Raw genomic sequence first — 26758 nt, 5'->3', positions numbered from 1 at the left:
CTCCTGGCTGCCAGGGCACTGCTCAGATTCAACTTGCCATCGACCAGGACCCCCAAGTGCCTTTCCACAGCACTGCTCTCCATGCTCTTGCCTGTACATACATAGAGGGTTGCCCCATCCCAGGTGCAGAATCCAGAACTTTTCTTAAACTTCATATGGTTTTTAATGGTTGATTGTCCAGCCCTCTTATTTCTCAAGGTCTCTCTGCAGAGTCTCTACATCTTCCAGAGACTCAAGAGCTTCTCCCAATTTAGTAGCATCATCAAACTTGCTTAGTATTCCTTCGAGTCCTGCATCCAAGTAATTTATGAAGATGTTGAAGAGCACAGGGCTCAAGACGGAGCCCTGTGGAGCCCCACTAGTGACAGGCCACCAGTCTGATGTCACCCCATCCACTGTTACCTTCTGTGCTCCACCCATGATCCGACTGCTCACCGACCACATGATGTGTTTATCCAGCTGTGTGCTGGGCATTTTGTCCACAAGGATTCTGTGAGAGACAGTATCAAAAGCTTTGCTGAAAAACAAAAAGATTACATCGCCTGGCTTTCCTTGATCAACCTGGTGGGTTACCTTGTCATAGAAAGAAATCAGGTTTGATAAGCAGGACTTTTCCCTAAGAGCTGCGCTGGCTCTGACCAATGACTGCGTTGTCCTCAGCTGTTTTTCCATATGCCCATGCTAGTACTTTTTGTAAGCTGCCAGCATTTCCAAAATGCAGTTAGTCTGCTAAATATAGGCACCTAAAACTGGTCCTAAATCACTTCCTGAAGTTTTTTGGGTTTTATACTTTCTTTTTTCATCAACAAGAAGGGGATCCTTAACTGACTAGACTACATTTTTGTGTCTGGAAATTACAGTAAAAAACCTATGTTAAAGATGGAAAAGAGCTAGAGTTTGGTCCAAATCCATACCAGAGGCTACTATGACAAGAAAGGGATTTGGAAAGTGGAGGCAGACCAACTCCTAGGAAATAAGCTGTTTAAGAAATCCCAGACATGTACTGAGGGACCAAGGTGGTAGTGTGATAACCCATTCATAATAAGGAAAAAGATACCCAGACAGTTTTCTTCCGTTTAATATCAGGTGGTGTTATAAACTGCTAAACCCAGACATCTTCACATTATTACACTTGATGCACCATAAAACAGGTTTATGTTACAGTGTAAGATTCACTATTATAAAAGTTGCAGAGACCTTCACACACAAGTCTTTATTTTTAACTCCTCTTATTCACATCCAAAGCCAGTAATTCTTATCTGTGCACAAACGGAGTATTTTCTTCTATCTTCTACAGTCGCTTTCCAACCAACCAGTTCTAAACAGCAACACCAACACTGGTAGTGAGAAATCAACTAGTAAGTGCCATGGCAGTCATTTGCTCAAGTCACACACACTTCTTGCTGGATAGCCGGTTGTGGAATTTTACTGTCCTCTGTCTTTTCCTGCCCAGGAACCTGGCACACAGTCTTTCGTTTGAATAACCGTAGACTTAACCGTAACAAGTCACTGTCCATTGCTGCGGAATTTGTGTAAGTTTGTTTTGTTGCACCCTGTTGAAATGAAAAATGAAAAATTAAAAAACAAAGAACTGAAAAAAATGCCTTTTAACATGCAAACTGAGACATTAACCTCAAGTACTCTCAATAATTAGAGGTTTAATCATACATATCCACTAGAAAAGGCTTTGAGAATTAATGATTTTTCTATTAGCATGCAAGATCATAAATTTACTGCAGTAGCAAAAATGGCTAAAGTAATTTTTCTTTCAATTTTAACTTGAATTCTTACAATTCTTATAAAAGTATATGGAATCTTTAAGTAGGAAAATTATTTAACAACCGCCTTTGAAATTGTATGTTATCCAATTACTTCTTCATGTATTCTCTAGATATAGAAAATGTATCTCCAGAATTTAAATGCCCAAATGAGAAGAAACAGCACTTACCTCTAGTCTTAAACTTAATCTCTCATTTTAAGTGAAAAATAAACACCCTACAACCTCTCTTAATAAAAGTCTCTTAATTATTTATAGGACTAGGTCTACTTCAGGACAACAAACACAAAAATTATCTCCCAAGAGAAATGCTCTGCTTAGTGGAATCCACGCTCTGACCAAGCACTTGTAAGCAAACTACTTGCCTTTTCATTCTTCATCAGCTGCTTACGAATTGCAGAATCTCTCCGAAAGCACAGCGCTTTGCAGCAGGGACCCAGATTACTGAGAAGACCTGCTCTCTCTTCTTTTCGTCGAAGCGCAGCCATGTTCAATGCCCCCAGTTCATGTTCAAAAAGGTTTTCTGCATCTAGAAAGAATTCATGGTTGCAGAGATTTACATATACATGGTATTTCTGAACAGCAATATATAGTTATATGAAATTTCTTAAAATTTTACTATTTGTATTTCTGCCCTCTAAAAAATATTGAGGTTTGGGAAGAAAGGATATTAGTTTATAAAATAAGATTAACAAATCCTTTGCCATTCAAAGAGAAGGATAAGCTTCAGCACTGGAAAGCAATATTGAGACAGCAATCACTGAGAAGCCTAAAAATCAAGTGACAGGTCTGGACAGAAGACAGGGTATGATTTATGGTCAGACCTGTGTGATGGAAGAAAGGTGTTTACCACTTGCATTAATCATAAAATAGTCTAATTTTCACTTCTCTGCAAGACATCAGATAACCGTACCACTATCAACACGGGGTTTGTATGACTTAACAGAAGAGAAATAGAACTATCTAGAATAATTCTTTTATATGTGGTGGATGAAACTGGAGAACAAGTCAAGAGATGCTAATGAACTACTCCTTCCTACCAGCTCACCTAACGCATTTGTTGACAATACTCAAAGTGAGAGCCCCAAAGCACATTTACCAGGAGAAACAGTGTGCAGATAGAACAGTTCTACAAGAGGTGGATCCTGAGGAGAATCTTGTTCTGCAACAAGTCTGTTTCTATGAAATGCAGACAAAACTGAAAAGAGTGGTTGGACCACAGGTCATTGATTTATAACTCTTTTACAATAAACAGGAAGATTATGATACTATAGAAAGGGAAAAAAAAAGGTAAGGTATGTGGCTAAGTCCAATCCAGCTGTCTCTATATAGTAAACTGGGAGTTCAGCAGGGAATTCAACACCTCACCAGATATGTCATGAAATCTGGGGAAAATATAGCATCTAAAAGCACAGACTGCTACAGCAGTTCAGCAATATACATACAAAAGAGGACAAAGATGCATTTTTAAACCACTCAGAATTAGGATGAAACTCAGTAAGACTAGTTTTTAAACAAGGTGAAAAGAAACAAAAAAGTTACACGCAATGAAGGGCAGGTTAAAGAGAACTGCACTGAAGTCATCAAGACAACCTCGATGGTCCATCAAAAAATGGAAATAAGTGACAAGACACAAAAAGGTCACTTCAAAGGTAACACAGACAGCTTGCAGAGACTTCCTGGGTGCCAGATGTTTGCTGAGCATATCTGGCAAGTAAGCATGTCCATATCCTTACAGAAAACAATTGCATATAATAGGTAGAGGGCAAGTCAGCTGCAAATCTCAGATCCATTGCATACTACAGATTTTTGTTTCCAAACAACAACCAAAAAAAGCAATTAAAAAACTACACCCCCAAACAACCTATCATTTCCTTTCTTTCTGCATTTCAGAGTATTAACAGAAACTTTTCATCATCAACAAGAACAAAGATGGGAACAGTAAACTCAGGAATAAGACAGGGAAACAAATTATACCACCATGAGGAAGTCCAAAGTGAAAATGCTGCATTTTCACTGTAAAACACACTGAACATATCTAGCTTGAATTAATTCACTTTTTAGGGCACTGTATTTGTGCCTTTCTTTAGAATACATGTGCTGTGGCTGTGTAATCACTACACAAAGAACATTCACCTGGCAGATTACAGAGGAAGTGCATAAACTTGAAACCCTGCTGGCAGTTCCATGTGTAGCAACTTCGATGCACGAGACACTGCACATACCAAAGGGGCATCAAACAGAGGCACTTTAAGTTCCCCTTCCTCTCCTGAACAAAGTTCTCCTGAATCCAAGTATACTTAAGACAGTCCAGCAGCAGTGCTGGAGAGCCTCCTATTACCATAGGGACTTTGTTTATTTCTAGGGAAGCATGCAAGGACTGCAGAGATTATTTCGGGTATCATTTTAAACAGCCAGGTACAGTGATTCTGTGCAGTTGCTGTTGCAAGGAATCCCTGGTAACAAGTGTTCAATTATAAAGCAAAATTAGAGCTTACAGGAAGAGAGAGAGACATAGTTTACACCTTTACCATATCCGTTTGTATACTCAGGAAGACTCAATACTTACTGACTTGAGAAAAAAAAAAAGTAGAAGCAGTAGCAACAGCCCAGGATTAACAGTTATACGATTTAAATGGCTCAAACAAGCAGTGGCATTGATGGAGATTAGCAGGGTTAGGAAAAGTTTTGGGTTAGTTGGTGGGTTTTTTTTCCCACTTATCTGAGACTGTGAGGTTAACAAGACAACTGCATGAAGAATAATGTAAAGAATTGAAAGGTATTGTTTCAAATTAAGAACTAGAATTTACAGCGTAAAAAAAATCAAAACAATACGAGCTCCACAGATACTATTATTTATAAACCATAATTTTCTAACATTTAAATCATGCAATAATTTGCACAGAGATCTTAGAGAAAGCAAATATTTCATACCCCTAAAAAAACCATTCTACTACGCAAGTTGTGGCAAGCAGCTCAATTGTTTTCAGCGATGCAAAGAGAAAAATCAATATTCTTTCTCATGCAAAAGTCCTGCTTACACTAGAGAATTGTAGGAAGCAGCACTGGTATAATTCATGTCCATCCCATCTCTTAAGCATGTCTTAATGACACACACTTAGTCCAAATTCTAAACCCGTGTATTGAATTTCCCACTTCTAGCAGAGGTATAATATACACATTTCACTTAGTGCCTTCATTCTGACCCCAAAATCCCTGTCTATGAATTCTAGAGAGATCCTCAGAATAAAAATAAGATGATGGGCAGTAGACCTTCAGAGAAAATAAGAAATTTTACTTTTTTTTGTTGACATTACTATTAGTTCATTGAAAAAGATATTTAGCTCTCTAAAACAGTACTGACACACTTTGGGCTAGGGAAACATGAATGGTCTCACAAAAAGAATATTCCACTAAGATAAAAATTTTTCGTTTTGGTTATTAGTCTAGACCTCCTCACCACTGCTGGAGTGCAAACACTAATTTGACTGACGCTGTTGTATTACATCCTGTAATTTTCACACAATACTCATTATACACTTTCTGTAGTCTTTGAAACCTAAAATAATGAACTAATGCACATTTCATTAGGACTTTTTCACTAAGCACAAAAGACAGTTTCATCATTGCAGAAATTACCTTTAGGTTTTTCTAACACTCTCTGGCAAGTCTCTTTTATTTTGCTGAAGAGCTCTGGTCCCGCCAATCGCTTGGAAATGCCAACTCTCAACATAACAGCACCTGGTGTGAATTTTAAAAGAGCAGCCCCAGGCTCACGTGGTTCTTTTGGTTGCTTTGGCATAAGACTGGACCAATCTACATCTATAACATCCACTGGATCTGCAAAGATATTGACAGAGAATAAGTTATCACATCATCACTCCTTTACCACAGTTGATTAATTTCACATGCTGTGTGTGTGTACATCATTGCCTCCTAAAAGAAATATATACTAGATGAACATTGTTTTAGCTCTCTTGGACTCTGAAGGTAAAAATATCAAAACTCACTTAGACAGGTGGAAAAAAGGAGCATAAAAAAATAAACCTTCATGGATTAAAAAAAACCAAACCAAACAAACCAGTCCTAACATCTGCTTAATTTTTATTGTAATCCCTTTGTGAAAGGCTGCTCAGGCCCTGCTTAGCCTGCAGATTTGGACATAGCATTGGCACGTTCACAGAAGTTACAGTACAACTAAACATGCTAAGACAAATTCAAATTAAATGCTTAAAAAGCTAGTTAGTATTTCAACTTTCGATGCAGGATTTTTTTTTTTTTTCCAAAGAAAGATATGCTGTTTATTGAATAACCACACAATTGTGCTTCTCTAATATATTTATCATAGAAAATATAAACACCGATCATACAGCCCAGATTACCCAACTGAACTTAGGACAATTAGAAGATTCTGTGCTTCCCAATGCATTTGGAAAACATTCAAGCACAGACAGAATCTGATCATAAACTGCACTCCTAATTCAGAAATACTGTCGACATCACAACAGCATTATATGCCAGCTGATCTGTTCTTTCTATTCAAGTAATTATAAAGGGGGGTTGATATACTTTTACCAGGCATCTTCTCATCCTCCTGTTGATCCTCACGCTTTTCAGCATCACCTGCCAGAATTTCATCCAGTTCATCATCACTGATTGGCTCGTATTCTCCAGCACCAGAACCCAGTGACTGTACATCATTAGTCTTTGTTTCATCCTCTCCTCCTATAGAGATACATACTGTCACTTTAGAGCAATCATATTTGTTTTCTAAACACACTTTAAGCTGCCTGAAGACAAAAAGGTTTAGCAAACTAAACTGTTAACTTTTAGGGACAAATATATTCAACATAAAACCAGGTATTAACCCAGAAGTTATTTCTCCCATACACAATGTGGCAGTTTGAATTTTATGTACATCAGTAATTTTTTTTTGGTGCAGTAGCAGTCAAATTGCACACAGATGGCCATATTCACAAGAAACATGTTGATTATCTGGTATCTGACACGTAATTTATAATACAAATCTAAGTTGCTTTTGTACATTAATACGAATTCAGGATTCAGTCCCACAGCACTAGAAGTAACAAAACTCCAAACTACAGAAAGGTAAGAGACATCCTGAATCATGCACAGAGTTTTTAGACTCTTTGTGGCAGTCACAAAAAGAGCTTCTAAGCCATGACAAACTTCCTCTAGTTGTTGTTATCCTCCCATCCATCCACACACTATATCTGTTCAGAGATACCAGTGCTGTATGTGGAAACGTTCCTTAAGACTTGTGAACACAAGAAACTCAAATATTGTATTTTACAGTTCACAAAAGGAACACCTGAAGGCATTCTGTCACCTCCAAGACTAAAAGATCTGACTCAAGCTTTCAAAAATCCTATTGTTCTAAACTCAGGCTTTCCTATGCTTCTGCACCATGGTACTGGCAAGGAGCTGTGCCATACAAACTGGACAGAAATTACAAGGATCCTCCCCTGTGGATGACTGTTCTAATATCTTCCATCTCCCTGAGCCAGAAGGGAACCTGCTTCCATTTTAAGTTCCTCTCCCCGCTTTTTTTTTTGGCTTGCCTTCATAAAAACTACAGAGGGAGAAGAAAAATATCACCTCAACTAACCTAAAAATCAGCACAGAAAAATCAAATAAAAGACATGCTATCAGAGCATAAATTAACTACTCAGACCACCTGGCAATGATTTGGAGGAAGCATATAGCGTCTTACTCATTATTTAAGCCTGTTCCCAGAGCAAACACATTAAGGTTCAAAACATTACAATAATTTTATTATATCCTGACGCATTTAGCTAGAATATATACTATAGTAATTCATCCAAGTAAATACCAGATACCTCCTTAACATCATCAGATTTGGAAACTGTATTTAGTTTTCTAACAAGTTTTTCCTTTTTTAGAAAGGAAAATAAGGTGATCTGCAGCAGATTTCATTTTGTGTCTTACAACTTGAAATATTCGCTGACTGTATGATCCATCTTCTGCATCCACACTGATCTACCAGATACACTAGCTCACCAGTACTACCTGTTTGGACCCATTAAAAAATTTAGTGTACTAAGCAATTAAAAATAATAATTCATAATTGTCAAGTAAATAAAAACTTTGATTTTTGAGTCAAAGCTTGATAATTTCTGGACTATAATCCTATCATTACCTTTACCACTCTTTAGTGGAGATATACTTTCATATTAATTCTGCATTAAAAACTCAGCACACTACTCAGCTAAAAGGAGCAATGTAAACAGGAGTTACAAACTAATGAAAGACAATGAAGTACACTAAACCTTAGAAAATCATAAATATGCTATATATATAGCATGCTTTAATAAAACAGAATGCCATCTCATATTTTACAAGCGATATTTTTCTAAAAAAAACAAAAACCCAAACATCCTAAATATAACATAACTTCCTGCAGATCAATTTTCAGAGAATTTAGAACACAATTTTTAAAAAAACAGACAAAAGAATACACATTAAAACACTCAGAAGTCTTTTGAAAGGCTAGACCTAAGAACACATTTAACATCCACAGCCTGTTTATGTACAGGTGCCCTTTTGGAAACAGGTGATATATCTAAGAATAGCCTTTATTATCTCTCTTCTGAAGCTACCACATTGTACTCTCAGATTTACTCATATACCACTCCTTTCCTCTAGCTTAAAAACAGTTGATCTGTCTATTATGGCAAGACAGAGCAGACTTTTCCAGGTTCACTCCAAATACTATCTTTGTCAAGTGCTTCCACTCCACAGGTAATCTCCATAAATGCAATCTTCTCAATTGTATTGGTCAACCCTAATGACCACTTTGTGACTACTCATGAAGGAGACACAAGTAACAAATATTCCTCATCATCCTCTTGAGATAGCATTTAACTGCCCAAATTAATAATTAACACTACAGATAATCCTTATTAAGAATGCAAACACAATGAGCATAACCATACCCATATACCAGTTACTCTGGGTTTAGACTTGTTTCTTTTTTGTTGTTGATTTGGGTTAGAAGTACTTCCCAACTGCCTATCCATGCAGAGCTCAAGCTTCTAATCCATGTGACAAACTCTTAGAATCTGTCACTTGTTTGCCCCTTACATACTTTATTTGTCAATCCTAAGCACATCTTCCGCAGGATCACTAGGGCCAGCAAACTGAAGCCACATTTACCTCGGGAAAGCTATTTTTGGACTGTTGTGCCACGCCATACAGATGTTTCACCTACTAATTAGACAACAATTTGTATGATAATAGGGTCCTGTACAAAAAAGCCCCAAAGAACAGTTTCAAGTCAACACTTTTTTTCTTCACTCATTACCTATCCCTTCCAAAATGAGAAATAGATTGTACAATGACATAACAGGGCAATCAAATGTTCATGGCATCCTTTAGCAAACTGCCTAATCAGAAACATTACACCTTGGTGAAATTATGCTTCTTTTCCTGTTAATTTAGAAATTAACAGACAACACTAACAACAATTAACACTACGGAAGACGCTCTTCACATTTCTCTCTTATTGTGTCTGCTTCCACAGCAGAGAAGCTGAAGCCAACAAACCTTTGAGTAGAAAATTATTCTAATATAGCTCAGTTCAGCACAATGCTAACAGAGAAAGAATAAAACATTTGTCAGCCCGGGTTCTTTCCCAGAATATCTCACCTTCTAAACTCTCTACCTTTTCGGCCTCATTTCCATCTTCAAAACCTTGTAAAGGTCCTAAATCCTTGTCTGCTTTTTCCTTCTCTGAAGCTGCTGAATCCCGACAAACTCCGTCAAACTCCTTTTCATGATCTCTGTCCATTTTTGTTTCACTATGCTTTGTCGACTCCTTTTGAGAGGAGATGTCAAGAGTTCTCTCTCTCTCTCTTTCAGCAGTATCAGGCAGTTGTCTGTCTCTCTCTCTCTCCAGCTCCCGTCTTTTCTCCCTCTCTCTCTCTCGCTCTCTGAGTCTCTCTCGTTCCCGGCTCCTTGGCCAGTCTTTGTCAATATCTCGGTCCCAGTCTCTCTGTCTTCCCTCTCTCCTGTCTCTCTCTCGTTCTCGATCGTGGTCATGTCGATCTCGGTCCTGAAGCCTTTCCCTGCTATCAAAGGACCCCGATCTGGAATGGACCTGACGATCTGATTCAGGAGAACTTCTTCTTGAACTGTGGCTTCTTGAATCTTGACGATCTGGATAAAATATTTTGAATATAAGCATGACTATGACACATAAATGCAATACCATTTTACTAGACCAAAGCATTTTAAATATTCAAGTATGAAAGTATATTTCTCAAAAATATCATCTTCAAATTAGTAATGCTTTCAGACTGCCTACAGATTTAGCATCACTTAAACATAAGGTGACTTCTCCCAGTTCCAAAAAAAGAATTGCAGTGGCTACTTTCTACTATGACAGAAGCCAAACTGAAGGTACACAATTTTAAGTCAGAAATTTAGGCCCGGAAAAAAAAAATCACCTCAAAATTCATATTTTTCAAAACATGTCTTCTAAAAGCTAGGAATGCCTTAGTTAGCAAATTACGAATTCAGAAAAACAATTTTAGGCATGTAACCATGAGGAGAATAGAGAGTAGAAATGCTTTAGGAGAAAGATATTTCCCTAGTGATGCTCTTTAAATTTTAAAAGACTTTACCTATTTTTTTATACATGAAGTGCACAAATAAAACAAGTCAACTGTCATTATTTTGGTTTGCAACAAAGACGACTTCCATGTGCACTGAAAGTATGCCTAACAAGAACCACAACAGATTTACCTGATTTTGCATAATTCAGGAAATTCCATATAAAAATTAATGCTAATAATGAATTTAAGCACATAATTCAGATGATAAAACTACCTTGGTGTTCTGTTAGCACAAGCATTTTCTCTTTCCATGAGGTTTTTTGTCCTACAAATTACTTTATTCCCCAGACAGAATGAACTGAATCTGAGTCAATGTTTTGGTATAAACAAAATGGTAATCCTGCCCGCTGAGGATCAGCTTTTCAAATGTGATAACACTTGCAGGACTCTTAATTCATTCAGTTTTACAGTGAATGGCACCTCCCTCTCTGTCACACTAATTAGAGCCGGGCAAGAATGATTTAGGATTTGTACACAGAATGACAGTCAGTCTCACTAAAATGTATCTTATTACCTGAAGATGTGCTGCGACTGGGTTCCCCTCGTTTCAACTGATCAATTCTAGACTTCCGTTCAGTGATTTCTAAGTTTTTCTTCTCTCTGTCCCTGTCCCTATCTCTGTCTCTAGAGCTACTGTGCAGGATCCTCTTCCGTCCAGTCTGGTCATCTCCACTGCGATGCGCTGACTCATTGGAAGGGGATCTAAGTCTGCTCGAGGCATGGCTCCGATTGCTACCAAGGCTGCTGCTGCGCTTCTGATCCACAGGTTTACGATGTGGTCCATCCTCTATAGTAACATGAGGGGCTTCCACCTTTTCTCCCCTCGTCCTGTGACTTTTTCTATGGGAATCATCAGTGCTTCTTTCTGGAACAACAATGTCACCACGTTCAGGAACATCTTCATCTGACCAGTCACTAAATGTTGTATCTTCTCTTTTTGTGGGGACTTCTGCCACAGCTTTCTCAGGTGGTGCTTCAACCAATTCATCTTTAGTTACAGGAGGGGTTCTTGGACCTTTTTTCTTTTTATGGTGTGGAACAATTTCTTCATCAGAAACTTCTGAATCACCCTTGGATCTCTTCCGCTTTTTCTCTACATTTTTCCTTTTCTGACCTTTCTTGGGTGAAAAGACCTGGCTTTCCTCAGTTGTTGATTCATTAGTGTACCTTTCAACCCCACTGTCATCATCTTTCTTCTTCTTTGTGGCCTTTTTCTGTACCTTAGACTTCTTCTTGCTGTCATCATGCATTCTATCAGAAGCATCTCTTTCTTCAGAGGGACGGTGTCCAAGATTTTCCTGAACCCTGGACCGGGAGCCTTCTGAAGCATCTGGTTGTTCCCTTTGCTTATCTGCTGAAGAAACCCTCTCTTTAAACTCTGGTTCTTCATAACGCCGGGAACTTTCCTTTCTGTCCGATTTTCGCTCTTCTTCTTTCCAGCGACTCTGCCGCTCTTCTGTAACATGAGAGGGGCTCAGTGACCGAGATTCCTGAGGCCGCACAACCTGGCTCAGAAGTCTGTGCTTTTCATCTACAAAATGTGAAAAAGAATGTAGTTCTATTGTGTAGGAAGGAGAAAGTGTGAGCATTTGGTGTCAATTAAAACATATAATCCATGACTTCAGTGAGATTTTTAAAATTTTTCTACTGCTGCAGTAACAGACTATTTCCATTTTGGTAAACATGCATCTTAAACAGTGGATGTGGAAGTCACAACACGTAATGACAAAATAAAAGACAAACAAAGATTCAGACAAATGGTAGTTCTCATAAAAATACGAGGAGAGAATTTACAAAAACTTTCCTCGTGTTTTTCTATTTCAGATTGCAAGTTATTTTCCACAGACACAGGGTAAGCTGGATCCAGCTGCAGAGATAGCCCACTCCCACTTACTTTTATCATCTCCACTGTTGTAAGCATCACTGTCAGGAGAGTGATCACGGCGACGTTTGGGTGACTGACGAGGACTTGGACTGCTTTCGTTTCTGTGACGCTTCCTGCAGAACAAATATGTACCATCGAAGTTCTTCAGGAATCTATGAATTTATCATCATTACAATCCCTGAAGTCTAAGCACCTCATACAGAAGACAACACATTTAAAGATGCCAGGAAATTTCATAGTTTTTTAAGCTGTCATTCCAAAACAAAGTGTGATCAGTTTTTTGAGCATAGTGTAAGACACCTTAAACTAAAATTCAAAGATTTAAGGCAACTACCTTTTCATCAAAAAGTTACAAAAGACTATAAAGGTCAATTTTTCCTGTGGCAATGATCCTTGCAGCAAGCTGATCCCAGCTGGAAACTAAGTTCCCACCCAGGTGCCTGCTTACTTCATCCCCTGTGGAACCCATATTAGATTACTTTTAGGAATCCACAATTCCCTCACAAAAAAGCTACTACTTATTTCCAAGCAAAGTAATCAGAAGGGCAACATTGTTTTGCTCATTACTGATGGAACAATGAGAATTTTATTGTACTAAATGAAAAAAAAAAGAAAAAAGCAAATCAGTGCTACACACTAAAGTAAGCACCACCCATGAACCTGGGATATTTTTCAGGCCTTCAGTGGTAGCCTTCTGGTATTGAAAATATAGTAGTGCAAAGGGTAATGCATGTTCCATAGCATTTTGATGAATAAAGTCACAAACCCTGACCTAGTTAGCTGCTATTTGACTTTCAGGCTTCAAAAGGTACCACAGTCTTCTATTATGTTTCCAAGAATGCAAGCATTACTAAAGGCAAGGCCATGCAGGCAGACTTAGAAGGGAAAATGACATTGTCTGACACCACTGTTAGCTCCTGAGTAGCTCCATGATTCAGCACTAACAAAACACCAGATTAACTTCACCAGCATAGTACCGATTTGGGGGCCACCAGTATGTGCCACACAGATGCAGAGGAGACACAGTGCCAGACCAGGCCTCTGCATAAACAGGATGCCTTCTTCCTTATGATACTCCCCTGTTTACTAACTTAAAGAATTCAACAGTAAAAGACTGTCCTTTTTTTTTTTTTTTTCCTTTGACTGAAGTAACACTTGGATCCACTCACTTGGATTTTCTTTCCTCATGGACATCTCTTGAGCTTCTTTCTTCTCGGATATCTTCTCTCTTATCCCTGCGGTCTTCCCTTCCTTTTTCCTTGTCATCCCAGTCTCTCTGGCGGTCTCTTTCTTTATCTCTGTCTCGACCTCTCTCCCTTTCGCGTTCCCGCTCCCGATCTCTTTCTCGTTCTCGCTCCCTTTCGCGTTCCTCACGCTCCCGTTCCCGCTCCTTCTCCCTCTCCCTCTCTCGTTCCCTTTCCCTGTCATGGTCCCTGTCTCGGTCCCGCTCGCGATCCCTGTCTTTGTCCCGCTCTCTCTCCCTCTCCCGTTCCCGAGCACGATCTCGTTCCAACTCTCTTTCTTTCTCCCTTTCTCTCTCCCGGTCTCTTTCTCTTTCCCTTTCCCGATCCCTCTCCCTTTCTCGCTCTCTCTCCCGGGCCCTTTCATCTCTCCTATCATCAGACCGATCCACCCTTCGCTCTTCTCTTCTTTCATCCCGCTCGAGATCATCACTTCGTCCTTGATGTCGTACTGGCGAGCTTGCCCTCTGGTCTGCCAAGAGAAGCAGGTTGGATTACCAAGTGTTAACGGAATACACGCTGCTTCCACCACACTAATAAAATCACAAGACCCTTTGTTTTGGCAATCTAGATATTGGTTTGCATTAACTGAAAAGCAACTCCCTGCAGAAACTTGAAAATTCCCTTTGGGGAGGAAAAAAACCAAAAAGCAGAACTAATTTTGAAAGACTTTTCAATATTTAGGGAGTGAGCTTTCCTCTGATAGTTAAAAAAAAAAAAAAAAAAAAAAAATTTATTTTCTACCAGATTTTTCTGGACGGCTTCAAAAGATAAATATATGCTTAAGAGTCTAGCTATTACTATTGCATTACTCAGTGATTTCAAATCTGATATAAGACCACAAAAAGCTGTGAATTGTCATATACGAAATGTTAAGACTCCTGCACAAAAATCTGACTTCCTAAACCTATCAGGAGTCATGTGCTTTACAAGTACTCAGACTATTTATAATACATAGTAAAAGCTTCTGCAAAGTAAGAAATAATCTCATTGCTGAAGGAGATCCAGCACAGAAATACACAACCAAACCCACAAAAAAGAGAGAAGCAAGGATAAGATACGGGAAGCAGAACTGAATTTTTTCATATGTATTCACTGCAGAGTCTTAAAAGTTTTAGAATCTGAGTTTTTCATTGTTCAAACAGCAGATTAGAGTCAGAGGGAAAACTAAACATATGTAGAAAATTACTGATCCAGAAGGACAGTGCAATCTGATTTAATTGAACTTACTCTCCGCAGACTTACCTACATATTATTAATTACATTTTGTATATTTTTGAGTTTTTCTCTAAGTTTTGACCACTTCATAGTAATTTCTATGCTTATGTTAGTAGTATTTGAGCCACAATAAATCAATAAAACTATTTTCCTACAATATATATTAAAAGCACTTTAAAAAAGAGCAAAAAATGGCACGAACAGAGGCTGGTATTTTTCGGTCCATTACTCTGAGGCTGAAAGTGCACTTTGCAGTAAATTGAGACAATGTCCACCGGGCAGGAGTAGGAGGAGTTTGGACAGGACTAAATCAATAAAATGTGCATTTCCATCAGTGTAATCAATTTTCATCTCTGAGTGAATTAACAATGATTTAGTGCTCCCCTGTTACCAGGTAAAATTAAAAGCCAACTTGAGTGACATTTCTGCCATGGATATAACACTTCTTTTTTAAAAAGGAAAATCATCAATCCATGCAATCAGTTCACTGAACAGGTTTCACATTCTTTTAATGGTGCCTATAACATTGTAATATGATTTACTGTGCATACTAAGTATTAGATTTTATAAAGAAGTCCTGTAACTCCTATTTGTTATGTCAGTTTTGTTGACAAAACATCTATATGAAAGTCTTCTATGAATCAAATACTGCAAGTGTATTAGACAACTAGATGTGCACAGTCAGCACTTCTTATATGACTTCACTTTTTGAAGTGCTGTTTCAGTGGTTGTTTGGAATACTTACATATTTGCCCTAGTTGAAGAAAGACAGCTCAACTTTGCAAGCTTGCATTTCAAAATCACACTAAAAAGATTTCTTACATATCAGGGAACTAAGTACCAACCAAAATCTATCTCAATTTTTCTTGGAATGACAAATGTTAGAACTGTGCTCTAATTATGGAAACTGTGTCTTAAATTGCAACTCTGTAGAGGATTTACTATTACAGAAGTGGTCTAAATTTTTAAGGAAGACAATACATTTTCAATTCAAGCTCTCTATATTCCCTCCCCCAGAGGGAAACACAACCCATTCAAAGCAATGAAATCCCTTGAAGAAGTATAGTTTGTTTAAAGACTACTTGGATGAATAAACACAGAAGGTTCCAAAATCTAGCCCTAGGGCGAAAGAACACAGTATTCACGCATACATCGCCCATGAAGATTTTACTGCAGAAGTTAACTTATACTAAAGGATAGGACTAGTGTCAGTGTGTGGTGTCAAATGAGTTATTTTTGAATCAGTGACATGGAGAAAGAACAAGAAAGGAAAGGGAGAGAGAAACATACACATATATATGTATACATTTAACTACACATGTACGTGTAAAAATGTACATTAAAATACCTCTTTCTCTGTTGTCACGCCTATCCCTTTCACCATGTCTTCTTTCAAAGGAGGAATCCCTTGCTTGATCTCTGCTGTCATAGCGATCCCGATCAGCATAGCTACTCCTTGACTCCCAGCTGTCATGGTAGTTTCCACTACTGCTGTGACCATCAACCTGGGATCCTCTAGTCCCTCGACTTCCTAATAGAGATGTAGCAACATAAAACATGAGCTTCCACATGTAAGGAAATCCACTGGTATTTATACCAACTAAAGCAGTAATATCTAATAAACTTGAATTAGCAGTTCACAGACAGGGTTTGTAGCATCAAACTCTACTTAACCAACAAATCAAATATGTTTTAAAGTTCTAATTTTCAAACTGCAAAATCAAGACTTTCTAAATCACCAGCCCCTGGTCACAGCACAAGGTCTCCTGACTAGAAATATAACAGTCCAAAAGCCAGTTCACATTTATTCTGAGTAGGATGTAAGCTTGCAGACAGCACAACAAGAATAATCAGAGACAGCAGAGATCCCTTTTCCTGTAAAAATTGCATGTCATCTCCCTAATGAAAATGTCACAATAAGCCTGAAGAAGCAAAATGTATTACAGAATGATTAAAAGGTGGTAAGTGAAACTATTTTTTAAAGTGCATTAGACTTCCAAAAATATTGCCAAAGATTAAAATCCCATTTTTTTGGGGATCAAGCAAGAAGGGGTGAAGGGGTGCGGCGGAGAGAGGTGGGCGTGTGTGAAAGATAGTTTTTCAGGTACCTAAGACGTGGTTGCTTTTGAAAGAAGACAAAAAACCCACTGCCCAGGGGAAAACCCAAGGTTGCAGAAACATTAGAGTGGTGTAAGGGTTAGGGTTTGTTTTAAAATGACATGGCAGAAAATCCATGTTATGACACTTTAATGAATGGAGAACACAAAAGTGCTATGAATTTCAACAGTAGTTTTAACAGCAATAGAATTGAACATAATTTTAAAAGCTTGAACTATCTGGCTTCCATATCAAATATTAAACAAGGCAGTATGAATGCAAACATTCAATCTCCAATGATGGGGACACATGAATTTTTTAAATTATACAATACCTTTGTCAGATAATTCTGGCCCTCTGCCTCGACTTCTGCCGGTTCTATCACTTCTGCTCTCATTTCTGGAGTCACTTCTGGAATCATTCCTTGCTTCAGCACGAGAGCTCTCCTCTCTGCCATGGGATCTTCCATAGCTGCGCAAGTCCTCTTGATACTGGTCATCCTTTTTATGGGCATCACGACTCTCTCTGTCTCTGTAGTCATGGGAATCCCGTGTGGAGCGTGAGTCTCTCTGATCACGACTGTCTTTGGTATCTCTGCTATAATCCCTCGTATCTCTGGAGTCTCGAGTATCTCTGGATTCCCTTGGCTCCCTCCGATCTCTGTTGTCTCTTGTGTCCCTCCGATCTCTTCCATCACGAGACTCTCTGTCATCTCTATGATCCCTGGAGCTACTCTGCTCTTGGTCATAATCACGATCATCTCTTGTTTCTCTTTCTTTTTCTCTTTTCCCTCTAGTTTCTGTAAAATGTTTAAGAGAATGTTATACACCCAGTCTGATGAGAGCAGGGAAAAATTTAACACACAACACTAAAACAGTATAGTAAAAAATACTTATCACATAGAGTGAATCAAAATTAATATGTAAATTGGAGAAGATCATGTTGGATATATATCTACACATTCAGTAGGCGTTAAAGATGTTACTGTGAATACAAATCTCTACAAATATCTGACTGTTCAAAAGATAGTAACTATAATCACAAAAAATTCAAAGATACTAAAGAGTAAGCACACTTCAACAACTTTAAGGCAGGATCATTACTTTTCCAATCACAAGTTTCTCTTATTTTCTACATATACACACTTTCAGAAAATTTGTGCTATATTTAGACCGCTTGAAAGGCCTCAATCCCCTGCCCAAGTTTGGGTTTTTTAAATACATATTTAGAATATTGCTACTACAGCAAGGTAAGTTTAGAGCCAGTCTAAAATAAAGCTGACATATGTACTCTTTGTAATCTGTCTCTTGAGAGAAACAGCATGTTTGTTCATCACATATTGCGCCACTAGCTCTACAGATTTCCTGAGGGAATGACTGTTTCTTTGCACACACCTCATTTAATGTCAATTAAAAAGACAACAGACAGCAATCACTGAGGACTGGATCTGGCCACCTCACAGAAAAGAGTAATAGTTACTTATGAGTATCCTGCTGAGAGAACTATTTACCTACTGACACCACCACTGCATTACATAAGAACAACCTAGACAGATACCTACAGTATTTTTACAATCAGTCGAGCCTACATAAGCAGTCCTATCAGGAATACTCCTATGCACTGTTCCTGAAAACAGCACCATCAGCACAGGAAGAGTAAGTACAGCTACTATTTTCTTCACCCCTAGCCATTGGGATGGGTGCAGGCAATGCTGCAACTTGAAAGTCAAATTTCAAAATGCAATTTGCCAACAAATAGAAATCATTCTGAAGTGCCATTTCTTATTCATACCATCCCGCCTTTCGTGGCGCCTATCGTGAGACTGTGAAGTCCGATCGCGATCATGTCTTCCCTTTTCTCTTCCAGGAGATCGGTGTCTTGAAGGACTTCGCTTCCTCTGAGGTGGGGAGGAAGAGTGTGGGGGATAGGGAGAAGATGATCGCCTTGCAGGTGGCGAAGTTGTCCTTTGATAGGACGGAGAAGGAGTTCTTTTGCGGTGTGGGGAAGGAGAATGTCTTTGTACAGAGGAACCTGACTGTGATGAAGAGGAATGATGTCTGGAGGATATGGGAGAATGATGCTGACCTGATGGGGAAGCAGATCTGCAAGGAAGAGTTAGAACAGGCAGGCGTGTAATAATTTGACTTGAAAGGTTCTTAACATACCATACAAAAAAGCAATTAAAATTATTTGCCTATTCTCTACCCTCTGATGTTTCTACAAAACTTCAAACCAGTTTTCCCTCTAGGTTGCCATGGATACCCCTCCAAAATACGCTTATCTTTAAATGATTATTATTTATTATTCAAGAACAGTTTGTCCAATCAAAATTATATTACATACCTACCAGAATGCTTTCCTGGGGAAGAGAGGAAGAAGTCAGGAAAAAAAACATTATTTTTGTTTACAACAGCATTGAATTTTTTTCAAAAGCAAAAGTAGTCTCCTTCCTACAATTTATTAAAAAAAAAAAAAAATCTTACAAAAATCTTTAACCAATTCAGACTTGGATCCAGAAAAACCCGTACACAGAGCTACTCAAAATTTTAGCAAACATGACTTTTTTCTCTAACAGGGAATATTCTATCTATCTGATAGAATAAAATGTACATGGAATGCCTCTGATCTTCAAAATCCCATCACTTAATTAAATATCATTTACACAACAGCAAACAAATTTCCTCATAATATGTTATTCCATGCACAGTCTAATGTGGACAAACACACACTTCCAGTTTTTGGGCTCAGTAGGGTTTTTTTTCTCCCCCTTATCAGCATCAAAATAACTTGCAAGTATCTTTTTCTCATGAAATATGCACTGCCCTTAACTCCCAACTTCCTTCCACTTCACCAAACTCCAGAGATTAAGCAGAGAAGAGGAGGAGTTAGGAAAGCCACACACAGACAATACATCTCCAAAAACTCCACCTAATTTCAAGTCCCTGCTTTTGAATGTCCTGTTTGGTGACTTTGGTGACTTCAAATAAACATCTAGATCCAAGGAGCAAAGCTTTGGGAAAAGAATACCAAGTGAAATCAGTGGCAACCTGAGGTAGGAACTCAAATCTGTAAGGATGTCTCTTTTGTGTAAAAGACAACACAGATTTCATTACAAAACCAGATATATTCACCAAAGAAAGCACCTTGACTTGACTGCTGAAGCATTTCAGACTTGTCAGTTTACAGAAGTCAAACAAAATTTTCCAGAGTACTCGAAGTAAAACTTTGTCAGCATCAGGCATGACTGACAGAATCCAGCAGACTTTCATGTCTTTAAACTAAGACTACACTTATTTTTCCCCATGAAACCATTATTTTGAAACAGGGAGTCACCAAAATTGGCTTGCATGGAAGGCTTTCAATGATACAAAGATAAAACATTTAAAAATATCCTTTCCTGCTTCTAGTGGAAGGTCCGTTTATCTTCTCTGCTTAACATTCCCTTGCACAACACTTGACAGAAGCAGGCAATGACAAGCAAAATACTGCATTTTGTGCACTGGTAGGGCATGGGGAACTGAAGGGTGAGCACTACTTAGCAACAAATAAAACATCATGTGTTATCAACATTATTCTCATGCTAAATCCAAAACACAGCACTGTAAGCAGCTACCAGGATAAAAACAAACTCTATACCAGATGAAAACAGAACAGTGGAATAAGTCAGTTCGACTCTGGAGTTAGCAAAAACACAGAGAAAAGAGAACTGAAGAGGTATTTTTCAGACTCTGTACTACTGCCAGCTGCAGGGGGAATGGGCTGCTTACTGTCTTCCCTATAAAGAATCCAATTATAGAAAATGTCCATCAGTGACATCTAGCTTAAAACAATTCAATGTTGTTCCAGCTGAATTGAGTCACCACAGCAGCAAAAGAGCTTGCTTACAACTCTTAGGATTGCTGAATGGATGGGTTTTATTTTGCTTCTTTAATCAGCATGCAGATATATAGGACATCTGGAGCTTCCCTCCCACCCTTCAACAGAAGTGCAGAAAGCAAGAATGTCTCCCTTTCTATTATTCAAACCCAGGACTACACTAGTATTTAGCACTGCCATTCTAAACCTAAGCTTACACTCTTTCAGGCCAAAATAAGGAGCCTGCTCCATTCTTTTTATTGGGTGGTAAATAATTTTTTCTCAAGTCCCTAGAACTAGCAGCATGTTATCTTCCCTAAAGCTTCTAGCAAGAAGCTTCATGTTATACTGCTTAGCCAATTGTGCCTGCTTCTCAAGAAAGATGTGAAGAGCCGGGGGAAGGTGTGGGGAACAAAAAGCTCCCAAAGAGTCACAGGCGGACTCTGCCTCATATCAGACTTCTAAGATTTTACCTGAAGACAAAACATTGGAGAGGAACTGATAAATAGAAGCCTGCACCATGACTTGTGATCTTGACATGACAGGTACCCTCAGGGTAGTAACTTGGCAAAAAACCCCTAGTCTCAGAGTTCAAGTGTTTGAGGCACAAAACATATTCACAACAGACACATATAAACAAGCAGTCAAATCACCAGAGAAAGTCTCCAAACTAGTACTAAGGGAAATAAAATCCATGCAATTGACCTCCCCACCTGCGAGAGGGTGAGAAATTATGTTTGTGAGTGGTTGACTTGGCTGGTGCTCGAGAGGTTTGTCTTCTCCTTGCAGCAGGTGGTGAATACTCCCTGGAAGGGGAAGAATTACTGCCAGAATGATCTACAGGACTAGGAGAACGCTTCTGTCTACGGGAGCTTTCAGAGGGATCCCTGGGAAACATAAACAGCAGCTTGTTTAACAGGTGTAATATGGCATTAGTACATTTCTGAGAAACTACAAACACCTCCAAGACAGAATCCGTGATTACAATATCGAGAACTATTTTATGGAATCATTTGTTCCACCTGTAATTTCACATATGAAATTAACTTAAGCTAGCAAAAGTAAAGAAAGCAAAATAGGCACTAAATTTCTTGCTATACTGGACTGTGAAATACAAAACTAGAATATGGTAAACCCAAAAATATTTTCTTGTAATTTTGCCTAATATTTCACATGACAATGAAACAGAACTATCAGTGGAGAAATATATTGCTACCTTATTTAAAAATTTCTGTAATATCGAAACTTTGAGAAGCCTCAAGCTCACTCACATTTTTAAAGGCTAATCCCAGCTGTAAATGAAAGCAATCTGTCAGAACCTTCAAATATTTCACTTACTGTACCTCAGGCAGATTCGACATTACTACTTCATTTTTATTATGTAGGGAAAAAAAAGAAAAGACAAAAATCCAGCACTGAAATAAAAAGCTGTAGTCACCACAGCAATACCTGATTACAGTAGTGACAAGCACTGTCCCAATCCTAGAATGTTCTTTTCTACTGCTTGCAACTTCCTTCCAGTAACAGTGTGCAAGCATGAGGGAAATAATATACTTTATAGTAAGTATTGTATAATTTATTTAATTAATTAAAAATACACCATTCACTGTTCTTCTACTCCTTAGGCTTTGCTATGTCAGTTACAAAGTAAGGCTTACAAATATGTATCCTATTTTCATCAAGAAAACACAAGACTTTAAAATGCAGATTATCTTTCAACTTAAATGGATGCTTATGCTTCAGAAAATTATATGAATAGTCCTAGCAGTCCACCATTTTTCTTAATACATAAATATGTATATATGCAAAAGGGAAGCAATTCTAAAATCCCAGTAGTCTTTGACTACTTCAGGAACTTTAACCTACTGAAGATTAGAGAGAGTTTAAATACACCACTGCCAACTTATAAAGATAATAGTCCTCTAAGACTTCAGAAAAGCAGGCAATCAGACAGGTGGATGGCTCTGACAAAGATTTTGGCAAATGACCTGCTCCACTGGTGAAGGTCCAACTTCTTGAGAAGTAATGAGTACTAAAGAGTAACTAAAATGTTGTTGGCAAAGCAGGTATAACTACCCTACTATTCAGTGTTCTTTTAAAGATAGCTTTAAAAGCAAGGTCTTTGTTACAATTAAAAGTTATTAATACTACACAACTTACCTCTGCTTCTCCTTTTTCTCCTTGTGCCTTTCGAAGTCACGCCCTCTCTCTTTCATCTCCCTTGCCTTTTCTTCTGAACGTTCTTTTGCTTTATGTTTTTCTTTGTGTTTTTTCCCTAGGGGAGTTTCCTCTTGTACTGGAGGAGGAGGGCTAGGGGTACGAGGACCTTTCTTTTTACTCTGGTTACTTTTAGAACTCCTAGAGATAAATTAAAAGGGTGCAGGGGTGTTAAAAAATAAAGAACTGACAACTATTTCAAATAATGATTTCTCAGATGTTGGCAGGAAAGTTATAAAAGGCCTTGAAGCTTTTGGATAGGATTCACCAACTCCATTAGCAAGCAGTGTTCAATAGCTGTGTTTGACTGAAGAGTGAATAGCGATGGTAAAAATTTATGTTGACCTTTTCCATTTATAATCTTTATTTCTGAAGCAAGTGAACAAAAATAGGAATTGCTGAATTGCTTCCATTCAGATAGAACCAGTTTTCAAAGACAAAATACCCTTACAAGGACTGCACACATTAGAGAACAAAAACTCTATAGAATACCTTGTCTGTTTTGTCTCCCATTTCTGCAATGCAATACCCCAATCATATAATATGTGTTTATGTTCTTCAAGTAATTCTGTATTCAATTTAATGTCAACACAGGCTAAAGCATCCAAATATTTTTGAATATGCATCTCAGAATACGAAATAGTGTATATTTTTCATATAATCTACCCCTAAGATCAACCCTATCAACTAGGTTTCACTGCATACTGAATGTCAGTACCATACCACCACATGTTGTTACATTCCTGTGGCAGAAATAAAATTGTTTTGTTCCTATTTTAAAGGGAATTTTTGCTTAGCAAATGCAGACATGTCTGGTAATTCCTTTCCTATCTAAAAGCTGCAAACAGTGATTCAAAATGTACTGTGGCCTTCCTAAGTAAGAACTTAAAAACAGGTTTTGGAGACTGATTTTGGCAGCACGGCACTCAAAAAAATCCTGTGATTTTTACATATCTTATCCTTAATTTTTCCCTCCCCCACACACCCATCACTTCTTATCCCCTCCTGAATTGTGGGAAATTCCCTGCCTTGAAAGTCAAACATTATTTAAACGTGATATATGTGATACCCACAAAATGTGCAGCTGCTCAGATTTTAAACATTTCACTTCAGTGTAGAAAGGCTGCACCATTTCATATGAAAGTGCTTCCCACTTTTTAATGGTTTATATTCATGCCCTCCATCACCTCCCAGAGACTCTAGACATTCAAAAAGAAAAAATCTGCTTGTAAACCAGAAAATTATTCAACTGGCAAGGATATCCATGTAATAATTTTCTGCATAAGATGATTCACAATACAAAATTTAGAGATCTTCCCCTAAGTTATATAATCAAGGGCACTGAAAGCAAGGAAAATGGAAAACATACTAATTATGAAAATCCTGGTAATAATTATCAGTGTGGTTCTCTGTTCTCAATATCTTGCAAGATGTATCTACATACTGACCTCTGCTGATCCAAAAGTGGTGAAGATACAGTAGATGCTTTCTTCTCTTTCTTACTAGTTGAAGAGGATGATTTGGGACTGGATCTTCGTTTTGGAGATTTGCTAGACTTTCGTGGTGATGGTGATAATTTAGATCTAACCACCTCTGGAGAAATCTTGAGGAAAAGAATTTAATTAACCAATAAGATATCGATGCTCCAAAGTGTAACTGTATGTCGATATATGAGTCAAATATATAAATACAGTAACAGTCTATTTCTAAGATCTTAACCATGCACACCTCTACCTCAAATAAACTATCCACACTGTTTGCAAAAAACCTCGTAAAAGAAAGACAACAGATAAAGTGCGGAGAAAGAGAAGGTGATGCACTCTGCAATAGATTAAAAAACTGTAACTAAAAGTTTAAAATCAGTACTCTAACAAGAAACACTCAAATTTGCCTGAAAAAGAAAAGACACCCTTGAAGGTTTTTTTTTAATCTTTCCCAAAATTTTACAGTTTCTAACACTTGCAGCTTTGTCTCTGTCACTCTATTTTACCCTGTTACTACAAGGCATGCTGGAAAGAGAGACTGCCAAATGTCTTGTGTTTTCTTTTACATGTCTTCTCTGTTTAAGGTCTTACTAGTTTTGTACCATTAACATGTATTAAATCCTATGTGTTTTTTAACAGCTGACTTCACAAAGGAGAAGACATGGTTATTGTGCTGGATGATTGACTGGATACTCACTACTAATACCTAAGTCACATACTAATTACATAGGTGCCAGTTTATTCACTGTTATGTAACACAACAGTGCATTTGTAGCCCGGGAAGCTTAAGTCTTCAGGAAACAGTTAGAAGCCTAGGAAGTGGCTGATGACTTGACCTTTTTATTTCACATTAACATAATACAAACCTCTTTTTTAATTACTATTTCCTCCCGTTTCTCCATGTTTTCTTGTTCCAATTTCATGAGTTCTCTCTGAATCTTTTGGCGCTTCATTTCCAAAGACAGCTCGTGATCATAATCATAATTAACATCGCCATTATCAGAGTCTTTGTTTAAAAAAAAAAAAAAGAAAAAGTAAACAGATTATCAAACAATTTCATTTGAAATAATTAAAAATAGTATTTAGCATACTGGATGCCAAGCATAAATATTTCCATGACTTTTAAGCACTGCACAAATGGATCAATTGAGTAAAGTCAAATCTCTTCTCCAATTATGTGTGCAAACCTGAAATAACTTGAGTTAGTTCCATAAAACCCGCAGTTGAACTCTTAAACTTCATTAAAAAAAGCACTCCAACTTCCTTCACGGATGTTCATCCATTACGAGGCTGATAGCAAGGAAAACAATAGTAAAGCACTTATTTATATTTAAATTACAAAAAACTCTAACGGTGTGTCTTCACAAAGACAAAAAATATGTAGCACACTACTTAACTGGGAAATCTTACAAGAAAGAGATATAAATATCGATGCATGATACTAGAGGGTTTAATACAGTATCTTCAAATCAACTGATACACTTATTTAATTACATCACACACTAATTTTAAAATAAGTTTTGTATGAACTCTCATCAGATAAACACACACTTAAGAAGTTTGTATCTGGTTTTAAAACATTATCACTGTTTGGTTTTCATATTTAAAAAAAAAAAATCTCATTTTTTTCATTAAGTTGTGGCCGGTTAATATCATATGCTTTCAACACTGCAACTGAAATCTTATTGAAAATTGAGTTTTCTTACTCTGCTGACATTTCTAGTTCTGGCTATTTAAGTCTAATGTTCAAAAAGCACCTAGGGAAAATGTGTCAAAAAAATGACTTCACTAGAAAGTTATTAGCTTTCACTCCTTTCCTTCACACAGGAACTATACAAAATGTTTTGCAGTAACTAAACTCAGTCTACAAATTACCTCCATGTGACATGAATTAATGGGAACAGTTTAGAGAAAAGTGCAGTTCCTAACAGCATAGGTTCTTTCCTAGTCCATCTGTCTTCTTACATAGCACTCATTAGAACTTTAAAGACAGTAATTCTACTTCATCCATATACCAGTGGCTGATCACTACTTTGAAAAAAAAGCTTTATTCTCAAGCTGAAAGTCTCAGTGCCTAAGACTTAAGACATTCACACTATATGTTTATACAGAACTTGTTGTTTTTATGTTCCAAACTTTTTTGACTTAGATTTTATTTCCATGGAAATATGTACTAAATCAATTTTTGTTAAATCATGTAAAAAAAAAAATTTACAAAGGAGTGAAGATTTATTATGGCTACTCTTCCATTCAAGTATTGTGCTCAAGACACAGCAAGCAGTATTGGAACACTTACAGCAAAGAGTATTGAAAAGCTACCTAGTTAA

General features: G+C 37.7%; 1 protein-coding gene across 5 annotated transcripts in view; it reads right to left on the bottom strand.

The window, feature by feature from the left end:
- Window positions 1–1063: 1063 nt before the first annotated feature.
- The window catches only part of ZC3H13 (zinc finger CCCH-type containing 13), a 45382-nt gene continuing 19687 nt past the window's right edge, over window positions 1064–26758 (bottom strand). For 2 of the 5 annotated variants that reach the window (XM_027888901.1, XM_027888902.1), the window contains exons 6-21: window positions 25298–25437; window positions 24396–24550; window positions 22891–23088; window positions 21444–21617; window positions 18667–18977; window positions 17210–17674; window positions 16127–16309; window positions 14721–14727; window positions 13489–14043; window positions 12329–12432; window positions 10949–11965; window positions 9467–9976; window positions 6347–6502; window positions 5417–5617; window positions 2143–2306; window positions 1064–1553 (exon numbers count right to left, since the gene is read on the bottom strand). In XM_027888901.1, the coding sequence (XP_027744702.1) occupies window positions 1383–1553; window positions 2143–2306; window positions 5417–5617; window positions 6347–6502; window positions 9467–9976; window positions 10949–11965; window positions 12329–12432; window positions 13489–14043; window positions 14721–14727; window positions 16127–16309; window positions 17210–17674; window positions 18667–18977; window positions 21444–21617; window positions 22891–23088; window positions 24396–24550; window positions 25298–25437 (4511 nt within the window). In that variant the 3' untranslated portion in view covers window positions 1064–1382. The remainder of the gene's footprint in view (window positions 1554–2142; window positions 2307–5416; window positions 5618–6346; window positions 6503–9466; window positions 9977–10948; window positions 11966–12328; window positions 12433–13488; window positions 14044–14720; window positions 14728–16126; window positions 16310–17209; window positions 17675–18666; window positions 18978–21443; window positions 21618–22890; window positions 23089–24395; window positions 24551–25297; window positions 25438–26758) is intronic. The other 3 variants (XM_027888903.1, XM_027888905.1, XM_027888904.1) reach the window with 3 other exon arrangements.

This window comes from Empidonax traillii, unplaced genomic scaffold (assembly GCF_003031625.1).
Source record: "Empidonax traillii isolate 1590-97213 ecotype Southwest subspecies unplaced genomic scaffold, ASM303162v1 scaffold247:size2371522, whole genome shotgun sequence".
NCBI classification, from domain to species: Eukaryota; Metazoa; Chordata; class Aves; order Passeriformes; family Tyrannidae; genus Empidonax; species Empidonax traillii.
Note: the sequence above shows the minus strand (reverse complement) of the source record. Positions and strands in the feature narration are given on the sequence as shown.